General features: G+C 34.6%; 2 protein-coding genes and 1 pseudogene across 3 annotated transcripts; 1 reads left to right on the plus strand and 2 right to left on the minus strand.

Moving 5' to 3' along the window:
* Positions 1-2,786: 2,786 nt before the first annotated feature.
* LOC145128440 (synaptotagmin-5-like) lies at positions 2,787-4,442 on the minus strand. Its single transcript, XM_079063233.1, has 4 exons — positions 4,311-4,442; positions 3,745-4,236; positions 3,390-3,503; positions 2,787-3,274 (listed from the first exon to the last, which is right to left on the minus strand). Exons 1-4 carry the CDS (start codon positions 4,440-4,442, stop codon positions 3,140-3,142), a joined length of 873 nt encoding a protein of 290 aa, XP_078919359.1. The 3' UTR covers positions 2,787-3,139.
* Positions 4,443-7,036: 2,594 nt separating this feature from the next.
* LOC145131008 (dehydrodolichyl diphosphate synthase 2-like) lies at positions 7,037-10,665 on the plus strand (annotated as a pseudogene).
* Positions 10,666-12,358: 1,693 nt separating this feature from the next.
* LOC145132855 (synaptotagmin-5-like) lies at positions 12,359-17,400 on the minus strand. 2 transcript variants are annotated; one of them, XM_079067794.1, is made up of 13 exons: positions 16,817-16,921; positions 16,318-16,424; positions 16,162-16,210; positions 15,971-16,091; positions 15,400-15,521; positions 15,106-15,207; positions 14,936-15,010; positions 13,931-14,010; positions 13,678-13,828; positions 13,375-13,605; positions 12,999-13,283; positions 12,749-12,862; positions 12,359-12,641 (listed from the first exon to the last, which is right to left on the minus strand). In XM_079067794.1, the coding sequence occupies exons 1-13, from the start codon at positions 16,919-16,921 to the stop codon at positions 12,495-12,497; spliced, it is 1,689 nt and encodes a 562-aa protein (XP_078923920.1). In that variant the 3' UTR covers positions 12,359-12,494. The 2 variants fall into 2 exon arrangements, with proteins under 2 accessions (XP_078923920.1, XP_078923921.1); XM_079067795.1 differs by lacking the exon at positions 16,817-16,921 and adding an exon at positions 17,297-17,400 and having other exon boundaries at positions 12,360-12,641.
* Between the last annotated feature and the right edge of the window lie 136 nt (positions 17,401-17,536).

The following is a 17,536-nucleotide window of genomic DNA, read 5'->3' on the forward strand; positions in this document are numbered from 1 at the left end:
CGAGTTAACTCAGTTGGGTTGACTCAGTGGGTTTATGGGTTTTAACCAAGTTTGACCATGTTTGACCAAGTTTGACTTTAAGGGTATTTTGGGTATTATTGGGTTTTGATGGAATTGGTCACTTGGTGGTTATAGGCATTTGAGTTGAGAGCTGAGATTCGGAGTCAGACCTTATCAGTTATGTGCTTCTTGTGAGGTGAGTTTTCCTTACTGTACTTTCGGGTCGAAGGCACCAAGGCCGACCCATTGGTTTGATAACCATATATTGTTTATATGTTGAGTATGGGATATATATGGATGCTAGTTTTGATATGCTAGTCTAGTAGATCTGTAGGACTACCTGTGAAACTGACTGTTTATCTGTATATGATATTATTTGTTTTATGTCGACATATTGTGTGGGTTAGGTTGAGGTTGTACTGCTTTGTGTTGTAGCCAACAAACCCTGGAGCATACCAGTGATGAACTGAGGGCCATGGAGGGCATGCTAGACTCATAATGAGGGCTCATGAGCATTCCAGATACGAGCTGAGAGCCGGGAAGGACATTCCAGACTCGTACTGACGGCTTAGTGGTATTCAGTCTGAGGACAGATTAGGCCGGGGAACAAGCCAGACATAGGCTGTGGGCCCAGGGGGCAAGCCAGACTTATGTTGTGGGCTTAGGGGTATTCCAGTCTGTTAGCTATGGACCCATTGCATGTTGTTATTATATATGTGTTATTTGCTTGTGTATTGGTATTTTGGGGGAACTCACTAAGATTTGGGCTTATATTTTTGGATTATGTTTAAGGTACCTCAGAGGATCGCGGGAAGGCGAAGGCGTGATCGTGCACCTCCTCATGTTTTGTTTCATGATTTTGGGATTACTATGATATTGAACTCGTTTTGAAAACTATTTGTAAACAATGGTGGTTTTTAACTTTATTTAAAAGTTTAAAATTTTCATGAATTTTATGGATGTTACAATATAAACAAAATTTGTTCATACTGCGATAACTAGATACATGTTATAAAAACAATCAAAATAAAAGAATAATAATACGATATATATATATATATATATATATATATATATATATATATATATATATATAGAGAGAGAGAGAGAGAGAGAGAGAGAGAGAGAATCTTACATATTTATATGAATCACGAGGTTCTCTTAGTATATTTTGGAAGCAGAATTGGTCACCAACTTTTCATAATCAATATTCTTCAATATATCATTCTCGATTGCTATTATTGTCAATCCATTAAATATTTCTTGTAACATTATGAACCATAAGTAGAACTTTAACAACTTTAGTTTCTATCTCTACCAAAACCTATGTTATTAACAATAATATCACCATTGTTTTTATTATAAAAAGAAATTTTACATGTTTTTAGATAAACCTATGAAGAGCCCCACTTTGAGACTTTCTTAATCTTCATCTCTTATTTATTTATTTATTTTTACATTTTCACTACCTAGATGTTTAAGATGCATAATTTATGAAAATTATATATGATATAACATTAACAACAATATGAAAGTCTTTTGAAGCCCAATTTTTTAAAATGTGAGTTGTTGCAATTTTTTAAGTGTGAGCTCTTGGAAATAGAACAAAACTTGGACTTTTGTCTTTTGGATTACCAAATTACCGATTGATGGTCCACGTAATGATTCGTATGTAAAATTGGGTCCCTTCTACAACATGGACCTTTTGCGGTCGCCCACCTCAGCACACCCTCAAAGACTGCCATGAATATTTCCATCAAATTGTTGTATGTTGATCCTCTGGTGATGGATGATCATTTCTTCAAGGCTCATACACCAATTTTGATCATAATATTCCTAACCCTCGGCGTGTGCACTTTGATTTTTTCATGGATACGTATCAAATTGTTTAAAATACTAAACCGTGGCTTCTACCATAAGAAGTTATTAATGATTAATTGACCAGCTAACCATTAGGTTTGACCAAGCTAAATGACTCTTTGCAAAGTGGCATTCCCATCTAGCCCTTCTGCCTTAATATTCAGTATTCACCAACCACTATGAGCTAATCAACCATTGTATTCTAAATTGAGAAAAACTAATAATTTTCTTAATAACTTAAAAAAATAACTAAAAAATCCACATAGTTATTATTCCAAATGTTTATTAAAAAAACACATAACCATTGTATTCTAAATTATGAAAAACTAATAATATTATATAAAATACTAAACAAAGTACAGATTATAGAACATTATAACTCGCTTAGAGCTTAGCATAATTGTGTTAAAGTTTTTATTCCAAATGTTTTAAAAATCAGATTTTTAGTTGAAATTGTGACCGCTTCAACCCGATTTCCTCAATTTGTATGTATTGTTTATTTTCGTGCATATATATATATATATATATATATATATATATATATATATATATATATATATATATATATATATATACTAAGAATTTGACATCTACAAATTCAAACATTAAAAATACAAATAACAAGTGGTAGATCAATCCAAATATATTAAAAAAAACACATAACCATAAATTTTACATTGATCGGGCTATTCAATTTTATTTGGAAACGAGTTTTTTTAAGGGGATAAGTGGAATCCAACTATCTAAGTTAAATAATCCAGTTCAAACAGTTTTTTTATCGGTTCTATCACACTGATTTTTAAATAAACCGTCCGGTTCGATCAGATCTAGAAATTGACATAAAACATGTGATAGTTGATCCACTCATATATACTCTGGTCCACTTCGAACCGATTTTTAAAAAATTGTTAATTCCACAAAAATCCTTGACCTTATATTGTACAAAGTATATAAATTAAAGAATTGTTTTTATATTGTATTCACCATATCCTACAATTATGTTGTGGACTACTGTTAAACTACGAGGTTGTTTGATATCCTTTGAATTGAACCATTTAGGTGTCATCTCACATCCCAATTGAACCATTCAGATGTCGCCTCTCGCCTCTGAATCCGTCAGCATTCAACGTGTTTGATACGGCCTCTAAAACAACCTCTACACCAAAATCCTCTAAACAATTAAGGAACCCTACTTTCTCTTAACCATTAAGAAGTTTGAATCATTGAGCATTAAATGGTTCAGTTTTATAAAACAACCCCTAAGGGATGTTAAGTTTTATCAATTTGGTTGGGCTAACCATTTGAGATTTAAGTTAAGTTTTCCCGATTTGGCACCCTCAACTTGAATACTGTCTTCATATTCCCCTTCTAATATAACTCTTGGTAGTGTCAAAATGCATCTCCCCATGTAGTCCTAAAAAAAAAAAAGAATAGTAAATTACAGTTTTAGTCCCCATGTTATATCATTTTTTCTGATAAGATACAAAAGTTTACTTTTTGCATTTTTTGTCCCTATAAAATCTGCATACCTTCCCAAATGTGTCATGGTCCCATACTTCAGCAATAAGCAAATCATGTAAACCTTCCTCAACAACAAACTCAAAACTCTCATTCCAAATTGGATTCAAATCTTCACTTATGACCTACAATTGATCCATCAAGCAAACATAAACATAAAGCTCATGCTTTTTTCATTTTTCATTTATCTATGTCTTATAGCATCTTACTTTCATTTCTTTCCATTACACCATTATATACTTCTAATCACTTTCTTATTAAAGACATTGTATTTCGAAAAGTAAACTTAATTTTACTTAATTAGGACATTATAGTTTGAAAAATCTACCAAATTAAAGATTTGAACATACATACATACATACATACCCTAGTCTTGTTTTTGGTTCCGGTTTTCTTCATAGTGAGAACTACAAAAGGATCGGCTTTCCCCATTAAGTCTGCAGGTGGTAAATCTTCAGCAGATATTACTGTTACACATAGCACTCCTCTTGTAATTATCATTCTTTTTTCATCATCATTTTCAACCCCTGAACTATCTTTGGGAACTTTTTCCAAAAATGTCATTGAAAAGTTGGAAGAAAATGGGTTAATAACACCATATGGGCAATATAATAGCTCCAAATGCACCTTCCCTTGGTCTTCATTGTCTCTATAACTCTCCAAATTTTTTACCAATTTTAACCACACATCCTTCACGTTACCAGGCTCAAGTTCACTCAACTTCACTTGAGCACAACCAATGAGTTCTGAAGTTTGAAGCTTATCTTCATCATGTATTTCTATTGTCAACTGTTGGGTGGAAGTATCTTCAACTACAAACTCGAAATGTTCATTCCAAATCGGATTCAGATGATTGTCCTGAATAAAAAGTAATCAGCTTTGTTCTTTTCTTTGCAGACATAGTCATACATGGAAGAAAGAAGAGAACTTACAATAACTTTGCTGGTTTGCATCATACTATGCAAATTGCGTGTATACAACTTGGCAAATGGATCAGATTTCCCAATAAGATCTTTATTAGTCAGACCTTGTGCTTGTATAAGCTTCACGTCCAATGTCCCCATGTGCTTTAGTTCAAGGTCGATGTCAAATCCAAACCAGATGCTGTAAGAATTGAGACGGGTAAGAGACTATGATCATACCGTTGCGCAGTTTGATGATAAGGTACTACCGATCCCCATTTGCTATTTCTGTAATTTAATCGAAAGAAAAACGATTGAAGAAGGGGGCACAAGCCGCATTTTATTGCAGGAATGGGTTGTTCCTCGGTTGTATAACATTTGCCCCTCAAAGAACAAACAAAGCGATCACAGTGATAGAAGATTTTGAATCAAATGGTGTTGGAGACGAAAAGGGGTTCTTCCTCTTCGTACATAGATAGATACGTATATATCAATCGATTTCGATGAGAAAATGAACCTGTGGATTGCATGAATGGAGGAGATCGAAATGTGATCGAGGAATTGGTGTCATTTGGCTTCCACCGGTTGGGTTGTCGGAATTGGGATTTTTCAGGGAGAAAGAGGATGGGACATTAATCTAATATTAGGGTAAATAATTACATTTTTGGTGGCTGTGGTTACATGTTTTTTGTGGATCATGAAATTCTAATAACCATCGAGTATCATTTTTGCAGTTACGCATACGTATACAACAATGGATCATTATTCATTCATGTACAATTGTACATATACATATATACACATAGCATATACATACATAACTTGAGCATTAATTAATGTTGCTATCTACGATGTCTAATCTTACTTCCATGACATGGAGGGTAGACTGGTAGTAGTTAAATCTTGTCTCCATTGTTGCATGGACTTGTCCCATATTGATCCAAGAAGCAATTCTCCTCTAGATCTAGCAAGGGCTTTAATGAAGGAGAAATTTATTAATCAACTCTATTTTGGAGACATATTCATTCATCAACAACCTCCCATTGAGTGAGATGTCATGAAAATTAATTGCATAATAAGTCAGTACTAGTCCAATATATTAATGATTTGGTTATGCATGTGATATATGTATCTAGGAGATTTACGTTTACCTAAAGTGAGTGGGATTTTGAGGCCAAAACTGAAGCCTTCAATTCGTTGGTGTTTTGGAAGAACATTGGAATATTAAAGTCATGGTTATGGTGTAGCAAAAAAAAAAAAAAAGGTGTTGATTATTTGAATACGTGTTGATGATCGGGAGCAATGCGTGTAGATAAGTGTTGTGCAAAATGGGTTTTCATTTTCATCTTGAAAATATGATACAAGATTTCAAGTTTCCAAATTTTCAATTGTGAATAAAAAAAACAAATGTTATTTTTTGAGTAAACTACACGAATGGTCCCTATGGTTTGGGTAATTTACGCGCTTGGTCCCTAACTTATTTTTTTAACTCGTAAGGTCCCTATTATTTGCTTTTGTTACGTGTTTGGTCCCTACTGTTTGTTTTTGTTACACGTTTAGTCCCTGTATTACCTAAAAATATTATTATTTAAATAGGAAAAAAATAGTAGGTAGGTAAGGTAAGGTGATGGGGTGGAGTCGGGGGTGTGTTTATTTAAATAAATTAAAAAATCAAGTGAAAAATAGTATTTTTTTTAGCTAAGACAGTGACCAAACGTGTAACAAAAACAAACAGTAGGGACTTTCCGAGTTAAAAAAATAATTTAAGGACTAAACGCGCAGACTTGGCATTCGTGTAATTTACTCTTATTTTTTCACAATTTGACTTGGCATTAAATATGTTCTGACTGATAATATGCATGGCAGGCTCTGTCATTTATTTTTCCTCTTTAAACATATCAAAAGTAAAAAAAAAGACAAAATTGCAAAAATGGTCCCTGAGTATGCAATTTTGGGGTTTTGGTCCAAACCATAAGTTTTTTGGATTGGTGGTCCTTTCGAGCTAGTTTGCTTGCAGTTTTAGTCCCTGTCCAAACTAAAATGACTATTATACCCTTAATGAATTTAGTTTTCATTTTTCTTTTACTTTTTAAAATTGTTATTATTAATAAATATAAAAGTGGGCTCACTTATATCTCTCTCTCTCTCTCTCTCTCTCTCTCTCTCTTAAAATATCGACCCCTTTTGCTGCTTCGTTTTCGACTTACACTCAACGGGAATGACACAAGGGAGGAAGGAGGAGTTGGTGGTGATCGAAATCAGTGGCTAGCGATGGTTGGAGTCCTCACAGTGGCAGCGACCAAGGTGGGAGCGGGTGGTTCGCTAAAGGCTTTACAGATCGCTAGGAGGGAAGTCGATCTCCGGCCACCCCTATGGTTTAATCTCCAATCGGCAGCCACAGATCAAAGGAGCAAAGCAGTTTCAGTGAGGTGACTAGGCAGTGGTTTAAGGAAGAACTTTCAAGGCCGATGATCTTCTTAGTCTCATTCAACTCGCCGCCGGCGATTTCATATGCAGGGAAGATGAGTAGCAGAAACGGCGATCGCTTTCGCCGCCATTAATGGTGAGATGGGTTGTTTTGTCTTGTACACAAGCGATGAAGGAAGGGGGTTCTTCACCTCCGTGGGTTAGTTGAACAATCGAAGGTGATGGCTGGAACAGGGCAACAGTGGTGGTGAGGGGCTGAAGATGGTGGTGGCAATAAGGCTGCTCCGGTGCTCTTCTCTGCTACATTCCTTTTTTGTTGTCGGCTGTGGATGTGGGGTAACGCTCGAAGTGATCGTAGGGTGTTTGGGGTGATTAATCAACAGGAAATAAAATGGGGGAGGAAGGGAGCTGCAGAGGTGGTGGCAGTTTGTCTTATGGTGGCGATTTGCAACGGAGTGGAGGAGGAGGCGATCTCGTCGTCTGATGTGGTAAGGGAGGTTGCTCCGGCAATTCCCTCGTGGTTCTTCTTTCTATTCCGGTGGCACACCCATAGAGGGGAAGCAACAACAACAAAAGGGGGTGTTTGGGTGAGGGAATCAAGGGGGGAGAGAGAGAGAGAGAGAGAGAGAGAGAGAGAGAGAGATAAGTGGGCCCAAATTAGTTATTTATTTTCTTTTTCCTTTAAATTAAATAGAAAAAATATAAAAAAATATACCAGAAAGGGCATTTTAGTCTTTTCAGTTTTCCGAGGGACCAAAATTACAAGCAAACTAGCTTAAAAGGACCACCAATCCAAAAAACTCGTGGTTTGGACCAAAACCCCAAAAAAATACATACCACAAGGACCATTTTTGCAATTTTGTCAAAAAAAAAATCATCAACCATACTATATTTTTACACAGTTTTATAAAAAGTAGACAAAACTTCAAAAATGGTCCCTGTGGTTTTCGAAAATATCAAGTTTAGTCTCTAAGTTCAAAAAACCTCACAGATGGTCCCTGTGGTTTCAAAACTTTTTACATTTGGTCCTTCCGTCTCACTCCGTTACCATTTAGCCGTTAAGTAAGGGGCAATTTTGTCATTTCACTACCCAGGGACCATTTATGAGGTTTTCTATTACTTTTTTAAAAATAAATAAATAAATAAATAAAATTTAATATGGGTCCCACCCCATCTTTCACACACACACACACACACACACACACACTCTCTCTCTCTCCCCAATCTGCATCCCTGAAACTGAAAACCCTTTTTCATAATTCTATCTCTTTCCCTTTCCTCGCTCTTGCCTTTCAAACCCCTTTTCTCTATCAACCATGTGACAACCGTCAATTTTGGCCAAGTCAAAGTCAACTAAAGTCAACAAGTCAAACCGGTCAACTCATCTAACCCTTGTATATTAGGGTTTCCATTATGTTTCTTATCGAACAACTCGCAATCCTAATACAAAGTATCACTTAGAGTTTTCATGTGTTCGGAAATTCTAAACCCTAATCAGGGCAAGTGATGAAACTACTCGATAAAACATTATTCCTTGACCCTCGGGGGCATATAACAATCATAACAAGACTTAACGAGGTTTACGAACCTTGAATTACAGAGCCAAACACTCAAAAAAAAGGTCACAAGAGAAGTCTCTCTCAATTTTTTTCACTCTAACTCTCCCAAATCTCTCTCTGTATGAGAAATCTCTCCAAGAATGTGAAATCTCTCCCAAATCTCTCCAAGTATGTCAAATCTCTCCCAAATCTCTCTCTGTATGAGAAATCTCTCCAAGAATGTGAAATTTCTCTCTGTATGAGAAATCTCTCCAAGAATGTGAAATCTCTCCCAAATCTCTCCAAGTATGTCAAATCTCTCCAAGTATGTCAAATCTCTCCCAAATCTCTCCAAGTATGCCAAATCTCTCCAAGTATCTCAAATCTCTCCCAAATCTCTCTCAAAACCTCTTTTGATTTATTTTAATCATTTGGGGCATCCCGACACTTGACTTGGTGAAAAACCATTCGAAACGGGAAGATACATTGGAAAATAGCCTTTTAGGGCCGAAGTCCCTCTATAGGGACCAAACCCTCCTTGAACCAAAGCCCCAAGAACCAAGACCGAAGTCCCCTTGAGTAGTCGCAGCCATCGAACCGCAACCATCGGAACGGACCGGATCTGCTGAGGACCGAGGCTGATGAAGACCCGCAGCGCCGAACCGAACCTGGAACTGGAGCACCGTATCCGACCTTCGCCTGCGGTCCCTACTGACGAATCCCCCTGCGGTACCTGCTCGGACCGCAGTCCCTTCCACTTCGGATCCAACTCACCAGCCAAACCTTCCCTGCGGACCTAAGGCTGCTAAGACCGGAACCACGCCCTGACCTCGGATTTTTCATTTTCCACCCGGTTTTCGACCACGACTCCGTTTTAAGCCCGTTTTTAATTATTTTAACGAGGAATTTTCACCCAAACTTATATTTTGATATATAAGACCCCATATATTCATAAATTAAGCATATTTTTAAGGAAATCCTTATTTAAGAATAAAAATCTATTAAGTAAGATCTTGTGGTGGAGTGTTGACTTTACCTTAGTGTAAGGATTAAAGACAACACATAACACATAAAGTTTACGGGATTTTTATCAAATCAAAAAGGGTTTTATGCCGATTTAAAATCACTTTTATATCTTTAAGTATGGAAAATACTTGTTTATTTTCGGTCCTGGGCTTTAGGACTACATAACTTTTATAAGGAAAATATTGTATTTTCTTTGGAAACATATTTCTATTGACACTACATCTCGTCTAGAATTGTTAGACTTCAACGGTTCATTTAACTCAAATTATATATAACTTATATACGCTGAGTGATCATAGAAGGAATCTATGGGTCATTCTAGAGTTCATTATCGCATAACATAGGAGCATTCATTCCACACTTAACTAAGAAAATATTGGATTTTCTGGAAATCATACTATATCGCTTTTACAAGGAAAACGGTTTCTTCCTCAAACAAAACTCTTATGAACTCACCAACTTAATAGTTGACACTTTTTCAGAACTACTTGTATTCTCAGGAAATCAGTGAAACAGGAAAACTAACAACATTTTCAGGATGGGACGATAAATCGTCAAACAGTTCATTTAGTTATCATAATGTAATTGATTTTGAAACATGTAACTTATTCTATGGTGTAACCTTTTCAATTATATTTATGATGGTTGTATTACTTTGAGCACTATTATACTCGTTGTTATGATACTATACATGAAGTCCTCCACCCCCGGACGTTTCCGCCATCCTTGGTTTGGGGGTGTGACAAACCAACACCCCCCGTCATCATGTAATCACCAACGACCAATATGTCGGAGCTAGAATCACTTCGCCGGAGGAACCGATTGTTACTCCGGTGGGACTCCATCGCGAGTTAATGTCGAAGCATGTCGCAGTCATCATTGGCGGAAACAGAAGATGGGATCGGTCAAGAGGATTGATGCCTCAGGTGGGCTACTTGACCGGTGCCGGAGCATTGAAGGTCGTGGTAGATATGTGTCGTAAGTGGGGAATCCAAGTTCTTACAGTCTTCGCCTTCTCATCTGACAACTGGTTAAGACCCAAAGTATGTGTAATATCGAAATTGGATTCCAATTTCATCAGAACTTTGTGGGTTCAGTCGATTGATTGGTTGTGTTTATGTAGGTCGAAGTCGATTTCTTAATGAGACTGCTTGAAAACACATTAAAAGATGAAGTTGCTTCTATGTCGAGGTAATTGACTAATTTCCACCGCTTTGAATAAGTTTTCGTTCAATTTCAATCCACTTTCAAAATGGAATTCCGATGACAGGGACGAAATCCGAGTTTCTGTCATTGGAGACGTATCTAAGCTTCCACAATCATTATGAAATTTCATTACACATTGTGAGAACCCTATTCTTAGTAACTTACGAGTCGTGATGGGTGGTTCTTGATGGCTGCTAGTCACGGTCCAAGGGTAAAGGATAAAGGTTGGTGGGTATTTGTGGTGGTGTTCTGTGGCCGAAGGGTGGATTGACGGTGACGTTTGGTGGCCGGAGATGGCAGTTGGTGAGCTTCTTCTCTCGCTTTTCCATCACAACTATGTAGAGAGAGAGAGAGAGTGTGTGTGTGTGTGAGAGAGAGAGGGGGTGGGACCTTTTAATATTAAATAATTATTTATTTTTTCTTTTTTTAACAAAAATAAGGCAAATCTTCATAAATGGTCCCTGTGGTAGTGAAATGACAGAATTGCCCTTCACTTAACGGCCAAAAGCTAACGGAGTTAACGAAAAGGACCATTTGTTAAAAGTTTTGAAACCACAGGGACCATCTGTGAGGTTTTTTGAACTTAGGGACTAAACTTGATTTCGAAAACCACATGGACCATTTTTGAAGTTTTGTCAAAAAAGTAATAAAATTCACAAACTTTACAATGTTCAATAAATTGATATTTCATACAATTTTATTAATTTTTTTACGGTGTATTGGTTCTATAAACTTCAATAGAACATATTTAAATATTTCTTGAAGAATTATGAAAAAAATTCTCAATCTATGAATTTCAATAAAACATATTTAAATATTTATTTAAGAATTATGAAAAAAAAATTCTCATTAAAAGTGTTCCATGTTTATTGAATTTAATTCAAATCTATTAAATGTGGATGTGGATGCTAAAAAGTTGAAGAGATGACATCATTCACTTCATCGGCCACAATTAACACATCATATCAGTTAAAAAATAATAAATAATAATGTTTTTTTCTTAACGACAAATAATTATATAGATTTTTGGAATATAATTAACAAATTTTCAATTTTTTACTTTGGCCTAGGTTTTTATATAAAACGGTGTCACAATAAATAGATTTTACATTTTTACTATTGATATTTATACCTGTTTATGTATTGTTATGTGTGCCAATGGATATGTTTTTCCATAAATTTTACTTTAAATGAAAGTCTTTTTTTTCGTATTCTATATGATCATCTCATGTAACTTGTAAGTATAAATTCTTATTATAAATAGAAGTTTCATTAAATAAGGAGTTAGGAAACAATTTTCTGCAATTCCATAATGATCTGAGAGCTATTATCGATTACTATTTCTTAAAAAGAATCGTTTTTATGAAATATGTGGTTTGTGTTACATTTACAAGGAAAAGTTTTTCTGGTAAAGAAACAAGAAACTTTCACCTAACCTTCTATGCACTAGGAATGTTCTGATTATGTTGTTCATAACTAAAAAATAATGCAATTGTGTATAAAGTAAGCAATAAAAATATATCCATCACTAACACTAGTAGTAAGTTGTTGAAAATACAATGTTGCTAATAAAGGCAATGGAATGACTCTTTGCATTAACATCACTTCAATGACACAACCCAAAATATTAGTCCCAATAATGAAGGTAGTATTGTATTGTGTATGTGTACATATATTGTTTTTTGCTTCCATTAAAAGAGTAATAATAAAAGAATAATTATAAATAAATTCTTTTACGTAAATCAACCTAAGAATATACTTTAAATATACTTTGTAAAGCAAGTGGCTATTCATAGAGGAGGTCCTAAGTTCTAACCTTGTAGGCTTCAATCAAGGTGGATTGGACTAGAGGAGATGATGTTTTTTACTTACCCCTTTCTTTTTATCAATTTGAACATCTTGTTTTTGCATTTTATAAAGTGTAATTGTTGTTTGTAAACTCAAATGTCATTTTAATTAACTTCTTAACCAACATTACAATAGCACAACAACATCGTTACACCCACACAAAAAATTGCTAAGATCTGCGAAAAATCGGCTGAGGTGCCCATTTGAGATTTAAGCTGAGTTTTCCAGATTTGGCACCCTCAACTTGAAAATTGTCTTTATATTCCCCTTCTAATATAACCCTTGTTAGTGTCAAAATGCATCTCCCCATGAAATCCTACAAAAACAAACAAAAAAAAAGTAAATTACAGTTTTGGTCCCTTTTTTATATCACATTTTCGGATATGGTACAACAGTTTACTTTTTTTTTTTCCCTTTTCATACCTTCCCAAATGTATCATGGTCCCATACTTCCACAATGAGCATATCGTGTAAACCATCCTCAACAACAAAGTCAAATGTCTGATTCCAAATTGGATTCAAATTTTCATTTACCACCTACAAGTATCGGGTATAATTGTGTAAATTTTTAAAAAGGAACTAACAAAAGAAAAAAGTTAATGAAAATGGGTTGATACTTTTTGCATTTAACCTTTTATTTTTAAGAAAAAAAAAAACGCATAGAACAACATACCCTCGTTTTGTTTTTGGTTCCGGTTTTTTTCATAGTGAGAACCACAAAAGGATCGGCTTTCCCCATTAAGTCTGCAGGTGGTAAATCTTCAGCAGATATTACAGTCACAGATAACACTCCTCTTGTAATTACCATTCTCCTTTGGTTATCGACAAAATTACCATTTTCACCCCCTGAACCATCTTCTAGAACCTTCTCCAAAGATGTCATTGAATACGTGGAATTAAACGGGTTGATAAACCCGTTTCCCACTCCATGTGGGTAATATAACAACTCCAAGTGCACCTAATTCAAGCCAAACAAACAATGTAATTTCTAATAGACTAGACATAAGGGCATTCACGTCTTTTTGCCAATGGGGTCGCAGAGTATTCACCTTTCCTCTATCTTTATTATCTCTATTGATCTCCAAATCTTTTACCAATTTTAACCACACATCCTTCACTTTACCAGGGTTAAGTTCACTTAACTTCACTTGACCACATCCAATGAGTTCTGAAGATTGAATCCCATCATCATCATATATTTTTACAGTCAAATGTTGGGTGGAAATATCTTCAACTACAAACTCAAAATGTTCATTCCAAACTGGATTCAAATCGTTATCCTGAATAAAAGAAAACAAGTTCACCTTTTGTTCTTTTGAAGAAATAATGGAATAATAAATAAAAAAACTTACAATAACTTTGCTGGTTTTCATTTTACTACGTAAAGGGCGTATATATAATTTTGCAAATGGATCTGATTTTCCGATTAAATCTTTATTAGTTAAACCGTGTGCTTGTACAAGTTTCACCTCCAATATCCCCATGGGCTTTAATTTAAGATCACTAACAATTAAAAAATAATAAGTAATATGAACTTAACAAGTTATTTAAAAAAATATAATGATGATATTTTGTATTTTTTTAATTCTCTACAATAATTTGTACCTGTAATCACCAGGGAGAATGGGAATAACTTTTCGAACAGGCCATGTGATCGAATCCTCAACTGCATCATGTATGGTACTCTGCATAAACAAAAAGGGTTCATTATGTTTTAAACCCACCAACTATCCTAAATGTCAACTTTAGTCCCTTACTTTTAAAGTCCTTCAACTTATGTTTTCATATCGACTTATGTCAAAGAAGGAAACCCACATATTCTACTTTAACTAGTGGGATGGCCCACGTGATGTGGCAGGTTTATTAATCATATAATTTCGACACAATTTTTTTAATGTTTTCTTACTCGGGGACCATTTCTGTAAACTCGCTATTAGACAGTGACCACTTCTGTAAATTTGTGAAACATAGGTAAAATTTCTGTAACTTTGCTTTTTGGAAGGGACTATTTGTGTAATTTTGTGAAAAGCAGGGAATATTTCTGTAATTTTGTGAAACACATGGACTATTTATGTCAAATTGCTAATAGACAGGGACCATTTCTTTAGTTTTATGAAACATAGAACCCATTTCTGTAAATTTTCTATTAGGCAGGGACCATTTCTGTCCTTTTGTAAAACACAGGGACCATTTCTGTAAAAACAATTCTACATACGAACCTTTTTGTAATTTACAGGGATGATTTCTGTAAATTACAGGGACTGTTTTTGTAATTTTTTTCTACATAGGGACTATTTCTGTAACTTTATATTAAAACAGGAACCATTTTTGTAAGTTATAGGGACCAATTCTGTTGTAAATTTGCTATTAGGCAGGGACGATATCTGTACTTTTGTGAAATATAGGGACCATTTCTGTAAATTATAGGGACTGTTTTGTAAAAAAAAAAGTCTACATAGGAACCATTTCTGTAATTTTCTATTAAAACAGGGACCATTTTATAAGTTATAAGGATTAATTATGTACAAATAAATTCTTGGCAGGGACTGTTTGGATAAATATCCCAACAAATGTAATAATGATAATGATAATAATAGTGAAATGTTTTACCTCAAGAGCATCAGCAACACCAGGAATAGCAGATATGTCACCACCAATTACTTTCAGAGTAAAATCCATCTTTGTCTGTAAATTTCAAAAGTAAAGAAATGTTTAGAAGAAATATTTATTAACTTAATATTTTAAAGTAATATCTTGAAGGAGAAAAGGAATTGAAATACCTTCTTTCTCAAAGAAAACGACACAGCTCCAAAGCAAGGAAATTCATTAACAAGTGGCTTGAAAATCAACCTAAAAACCCCTGTAAATGCTATATCCTTCACCTATACAAGAAAAAAAAAAAAAAATCATCATATTTATATTTCGTTACAACTCCTTTCATATATTGGCATAAAAGCCCAAAGCATGGTGTAAATGTTTATTATGGTGGGGATAGTTGATCAAAAATCAAGTTTTCAATACTAAATTTACTTCATAATCTTTGAGGTATTTTACATTTTTACCCTTTATATTACCTGCACAGGCAATCCTAGACCAAGTCTAGTCTTGACATCAACTACTATACTAGGGTTTCCATCCCAATTCATCTCCAATTCCAAAGTTATTCCATCATTTTCATCTTCGATAACAGAAACTCCTGAAAATCATAACCAATTAGCAACACCCATGTTAATTAAATAATTTGTGACAATAATTTGTGACAATAAAGATTTACGGAAATTAAATTAAATAAATAGTCCCAAAAAACGATCGCTTTATGATATGAAATTTAACAAATGGACCACCTTTTTAACCAATAGCACAAATTGACCACCAATTTCGCAACTGTAAAAGACCACAAAAACCATCACTTTTTTTTTTTTTTAACAATTTCACGAAATAAGTTTTTTTTTTGGTAGCCATTTTGTGGTATTGGTCAAAAAGGTGGTCAATTTGTTAAATATCACATCATAAAGTGGTGATTTTTGGTGATTATCCCTAAATAAAAGGTTACTCACCACTACAAATAGCAAATGTTTAAAGAATGTGAAACATGTAAAGAGAGTAAAACAAAAGAAAAAAGAGGAAATCATAGATTAATGTAACCTGTAAATTGTGGTGCAACAGTGCCAAGAGTAAGTTTGGAGAAAGTCAAAGAAGAAAGTACAATTGGTCTATATTGCTCAAGAATTGGCTCCACATTAGCCTTTATAAGCTCAGAAGCTGCCTACAAATTATAAATTATGTAACTTTAGTGTCACAAATGGTGTAAAATTAAGATATTAAACCAGTTTGACCTCATCAACATAGGGCCAGATCTTTGTAAGATGAGCATTAAGCCACGCCAACTGGAAAAAATAAGCAAAACAACGAACAATCAATCCCCATTTATAGAAAGTGGCATAGTGAAAACATAAATAATCTGTAAAGATGTAAAATTAGGGATATAACTTAACTTTTGTTTCTGTGAGAAAACAACCCATGAAGGGTAATACTCTTGGGTAAGCAATTTTTTTGAATCTTCACGAGTCATTCTTGCAAGTGTAGCAATTGTTATTGCCTTCATAGCACATTTAACACCAAATCAGTTGAGTTAAAACACAAATGGATAGAGGAACAATGTAAATTGTTTATGTTCTTGGGTTTATTGATAAAATTATTTGTTCTATTGAAGACTTTTTTCAACAAGATGATGATGGAGCATCCATAAAGACATATATGAGTGTGTTTGATGACTTGATCATGATATGAACCTAAAAATTGAATGCATCCAAATTCTGATGGACCCCAAAATCAAATCAAAACTAAATAGCTTCAAGTTGATGTGACCTGTGATTTTATGTTTTACTAGAATTAAACATGATGTAGGACCAATATGACGAGCACTTTAAATCAATTATTCAACTAATTTACATAAAAATTCAACTGCCAATTCGAAGTTTTTCAACTTACAAGTGCAGAACGACGCTTAGATCGACCATTTTCGGATCGAACAAATCCAATTATCAATGCAAATCCAATCGTGATTCCGATTATCAATCCCACAACGAACGACATTATTCAACAAAGCTCAACAGATTTTGATGAACGAGCTTAAATCTAGCAGGAAGAATCACAGAACAACAAACTTCAAGCACAATCTTTTAGTGCATGTTTCGTTGTTGTTGTTGTGTAAAGGGAAAGGAAGTACGAGGTATGTTTTATTAAAAATGAGAATAAAGAAAGTAGTGCAAAAAAGTTGTATTGTTGGCGAATTAAGCGAGGATTTTGGGCGGCGAATAACATAGAACTAAAGAACCGAAAAAAACATAGAACTAAAGAACAACTGTCCAGATGTTTTTTAATCCGTAATTAACAACTAATTACATAATTAAAATACATATATAGCTTAACAACTTTTTCAAATTCAATTTCTGACATAAAGGAACGTACCGGATAAAATGGCATTGGCCGGCGAAGACGGCATTTTGACCTTTCTTGACTCACATGAAATTAGTGCGACAACGGTTTTTGGAGTATTTTAGATTCTAGTTTTGTATCTAATGGACTTAGGGGCATCCTTTCTCCTAGACCTCGTAATTTGTGTTTTCTTTCATATCAGATACGAATTTGTAAACAAAAATACCACACGAATTGTAAAACATGTTTTGATATCAAACACGAACAAGACAC

Source organism: Lactuca virosa, chromosome 8 (genome assembly GCF_052849685.1).
Source record: "Lactuca virosa cultivar CGN04683 chromosome 8, Lactuca_virosa_CGN04683_v6, whole genome shotgun sequence".
Taxonomy (NCBI): domain Eukaryota; kingdom Viridiplantae; phylum Streptophyta; class Magnoliopsida; order Asterales; family Asteraceae; genus Lactuca; species Lactuca virosa.

Bases quoted from the DNA above. Each gene is read 5' to 3' on its own strand.
- LOC145128440 (XM_079063233.1), bottom strand. From the start codon at position 4,442: ATGGGGACATTGGACGTGAAGCTTATACAAGCACAAGGTCTGACTAAT. The intron at 4,237-4,310 runs GTAAGTTCTCTT...CTTTTTATTCAG, and splicing joins TGCAAACCAGCAAAGTTATT to GACAATCATCTGAATCCGAT. The intron at 3,275-3,389 runs GTATGCAGATTT...TTTTTTTTTTAG, and splicing joins ACCATGACACATTTGGGAAG to GACTACATGGGGAGATGCAT.
- LOC145132855 (XM_079067794.1), bottom strand. From the start codon at position 16,921: ATGTCGTTCGTTGTGGGATTGATAATCGGAATCACGATTGGATTTGCA. The intron at 12,863-12,998 runs GTATGTTGTTCT...CGATACTTGTAG, and splicing joins GAACCAAAAACAAAACGAGG to GTGGTAAATGAAAATTTGAA. The intron at 12,642-12,748 runs GTATGAAAAGGG...TTGTTTTTGTAG, and splicing joins ACCATGATACATTTGGGAAG to GATTTCATGGGGAGATGCAT.